Source organism: Columba livia, unplaced genomic scaffold (genome assembly GCF_036013475.1).
Source record: "Columba livia isolate bColLiv1 breed racing homer unplaced genomic scaffold, bColLiv1.pat.W.v2 Scaffold_134, whole genome shotgun sequence".
Classification (NCBI taxonomy): domain Eukaryota; kingdom Metazoa; phylum Chordata; class Aves; order Columbiformes; family Columbidae; genus Columba; species Columba livia.
In genome coordinates this window covers 609,816-613,532 of record NW_027043030.1, presented here as the reverse complement: position 1 = coordinate 613,532, position 3,717 = coordinate 609,816, and the positions used below count along the sequence as shown (strand labels likewise).

The window sequence follows — 3,717 nt, the reverse complement described above, 5'->3', positions numbered from 1 at the left end:
CTGTCTAATGATGGGACAAGAAAGATGGTTGTCATACCAATTTATTTTTTAACATGAAAAATACAATGCTGGAAAGAAGTGTCTCTGAAGAGGAGAGAGAATCAACATCACTGATTACTTCAGCTTTGAAGTTGTGCCACTGGAGCCCCAGGGAGACCTGGATGTGCCCAGAGGGGACAGAGAAAGGGACATCATGTGCTGCTCCTGTGCTGCTGAGCCGGGCTGGGCTCCTGGGACACAGGGAGCTCATGGCAGCGGCAGCGCTGCAGAGAGACAGCTCTGCCCAGGAGCAGCTCCTCTGCACACGCAGCAGGGCTGAGGGCTCTGCCTGCAGCACCGAGGGCACAGGAGACAGGCACAGAGATGGGAAATGCAATGTAGGGGTTTGGTTGCTGAGGGCTCATTGAGTGACAAATCTTCACAGTTCTAACACGGTAAGTCTCTGGCTGTAGGACAATGCAGCTGCGTTTCCTGGAGGGATCTCCTAAAGATGATACATCCCACAATTTACAGGATCTGTCAGGTCTCTCTCACAGTATTTCTCATGTAGAGGACAAGAATATTGTCCAGACCAGCGCTTCCCTGCTGCACTGTCAGAGGGACAGGGCATGATGGCAGTTTCTGCTGAGGGTGATTGCAGGGGGAGCACCCAGGGGTGCCCAGGGCTGTCCTGCAGAGCAGGGTCCCTGCACAACAGGGCTGTGCCGGGCAGGGACTCTGCCGCCTGCCAGGGTCAGCGCTCAGCCGGCCCGGGAGATCCCAACAACACTGAGGGGAGAAGATGTGGTGGAGGAGCAAACCCTATCAGGCAGGAAAGGTGCTTCTGCAGAAGAGAGGGTGCTGTGTGGGTCAGGATTGCTCATACATCCAGATCACCCCCAGCATTTTTCCAAGGGGATGCCTCAAGGAGAAGATCAATGCAAGGATTTCCAGACAGATAAGAAGCTTTCCTGAGCCTGTCTTTTCAGTTTCCTCTCCCAAGGGGTGGGGGGTGCAGGAAAGGATAAAATGAAAATGAGCTCTCATGTTTAAACAAGTCACTGAGACACCTGAACTGCAGCTGTGAGTGATCAGTCCATCTGCCAGAAGGCTCATGACATCCCTTCCCCACCCCTCTGCCTGTGCACAGCACCTGCATCACCTTGGCTGGACCCGTCAGCCTTAGTCTGACCTGTCCTGTTTTCCAGCCTGCAAACAGGAAGATGCCCCCAGGCAGTGCCCTGTGAACAGGCAGGATCTGCAGGGCCAGGGGGAGGGCACAGAGGGTGGGATGGTCTGTGAGCACTGACAGGGAAGAGACATTGACAGGGAAACACCTCCCAGGGGAGAATCTCCAGGCAGCAGGGAAATGATCAGAAATGAGAGGAAACCAAACCCGGAATGGTTATGGGAGGGAGAACAGAGAAAAGTGCCTGTGATCCCCTGCAGTGCAGATCCTCCTGTGAGCAGCCCCCTGGCCTCCTGTCCCACCCAGCAAAGCCTCTGCCCTCAGGGCCGGGCGCTCCAAGGCATGAAGCAGCTCCTGTGCAGCCAGAGCTCCAGTTCCTCTGCAGAGCACAGGGGCTGAGAGCAGCTGCCCGGCAGTGTTGGTGTCTGGGAGGTGGCTGCACAGCTGGGGAAGGGTGACGCTGTCTGAGTGCCCGGCTGCCTCTGCCCTGGCCTCTCTCACACCCACCCTCACCGCATTCTCCTTCTTGCTCCCCTGCTCTGGATCACTGCTGTTGGGATCTTGTTCTTGCTGTCAGGCTCTCTGGGGATGGCAGTTTCAGCTGCAGAGTCACAGCCTGATCTTGTGGGTCCTTTCCTGCAGGTGTGTCCATGGACACACGTGTCCCAGCTTTGCTCTGACCTGTGGGGTGTGGGCAATGCAGTCTGTGGGACTGGGGAATGAGCTGAGTCTCCCTCAATCAAATGCCATCATCAGGACACTTGGATATCTCCCTGGGGTTTCCTTCCAAGCTGTGAGCTTCCCTCCACAATGCAAACCTGTCCTACAGCATCTGTGTGTATCTGAAAGCCCCACAGAAAAGCAAAGATTCTACAACAGATAAAATGGATAAAATGCTTTTTGGTTTGGGAAATGAGCTGTGTGGGTCCTGGGCTAAACGTGGGGTGCTGAGACCTTAGGAAAGGGTGAGACCTGTCATGGTCTGAGGTGGATCCCTCTGCTCTCAGCAGTGCCTGGTGGCTTTTCAGGGTAACATGGGAGGGTGATCAGGCTCCATCTCAGAAAGGTGCCAGCCCAGGGCAGCTGGAGCAAGACAGAGGGACAGAGCAGCTGCCCTCACTCTGCACTGACCCACAGGCATCCTCTGGTCTCGCAGGACTCGCTCTGTTCTCCCTGAGTGCAGCAGAAATGCTGAGGGTTTCTGACACCCAACAACACTCCCCAGGGCGGGAGCGAAGAAGGAGCTGTAGAAACGCCAGACCTCTCAAAATCAGTTTCTCAGGCCTGGGGGTACAGATGCTGACAGTCCCTTCTGCACCAGGAGCGGTTCCAGCTGACAAAGCTGAACCCCAGGACTGGCCCCTACCCACCCGATCACACAGGGCCAGGCTGAGTCCTCAGGAGCCCCTGGGCAGAGACCCTGCTCTTCATTGCACACTCATCAAGCACAAACGAGGGCTCAGCCAGGACGTTCTCCTGGAAAAAGAGAAGTGTCTCTTTGTCTGACAGGGTGGGAGGGTCTGTGGGAAATGGTTTTGATGATTCCCAGAGAAGTCTCATCTAAACCTTCACTATCTTTTCCTCCTATGACAGGTCCTCATGCCCACAGGCAGCAAATGTCCAACAGCAGCTCCATCACCCAGTTCCTCCTCCTGCCGTTCACAGACACACGGGAGCTGCAGCTCTTGCACTTCTGGCTCTTCCTGGGCATCTACCTGGCTGCCCTCCTGGGCAACGGCCTCATCATCACCACCATAGCCTGGGACCAGCACCTCCACACCCCCATGTACTTCTTCCTGCTCAACCTTGCCCTCCTTGACCTGGGCTCCATCTCCACCATTGTCCCCAAGTCCATGGCCAATTCCCTCTGGAACACCAGGGCCATCTCCTACACAGGATGTGCTGCCCAAGTGTTTCTGTTTCTCTTTTTAGCTTCAGCAGAATATTGGCTCCTCACTATCATGTCGTACGACCGCTATGTTGCCATCTGCAAACCCCTGCACTACGGGACCCTCCTGGGCAGCAGAGCTTGTGTCCACATGGCAGCAGCTGCCTGGGCCACTGGGTTCCTCTATTCTGTGCTGCACACGGCCAATACATTTTCACTGGCCCTGTGCAAGGGCAATGCCCTGGGCCAGTTCTTCTGTGAACTTCCCCAGATCCTCAAGCTCTCCTGCTCAGACACCTACATCAGGGAAGTCTGGCTTCTTGTGATTTCTTTCTCAGTGGCATTTGGCTGTTTTGTTTTCATTTTTTTCTCCTACGTGCAGATCTTCAGGGCTGTGCTGAGGATCCCCTCTGAGCAGGGACGGCACAAAGCCTTTTCCACCTGCCTCCCTCACCTGGCCGTGGTCTCCCTGTTCCTCAGCACTGTCATGTTTGCCTGCCTGAAGCCCCCCTCCATATCCTCCCCATCCCTGGATCTGGTGGTGTCTGTTCTGTACTCGGTGTTGCCTCCAGCAGTGAACCCCCTCATCTACAGTATGAGGAACAAGGAGATCAAGGATTCAGTGTGGCAACTAATGAATGGCTGTTTTCTGAAGCAATAA

The 3,717-nt window shown here is 55.2% G+C and overlaps 1 protein-coding gene across 1 annotated transcript; it reads left to right on the top strand.

The window, feature by feature from the left end:
- Nucleotides 1-2,784: 2,784 nt before the first annotated feature.
- On the top strand, nt 2,785-3,717 carry LOC135577698 (olfactory receptor 14A16-like). The gene has a single exon (XM_065047819.1). The coding sequence runs from the start codon at nt 2,785-2,787 to the stop codon at nt 3,715-3,717; it is 933 nt and encodes a 310-aa protein (XP_064903891.1).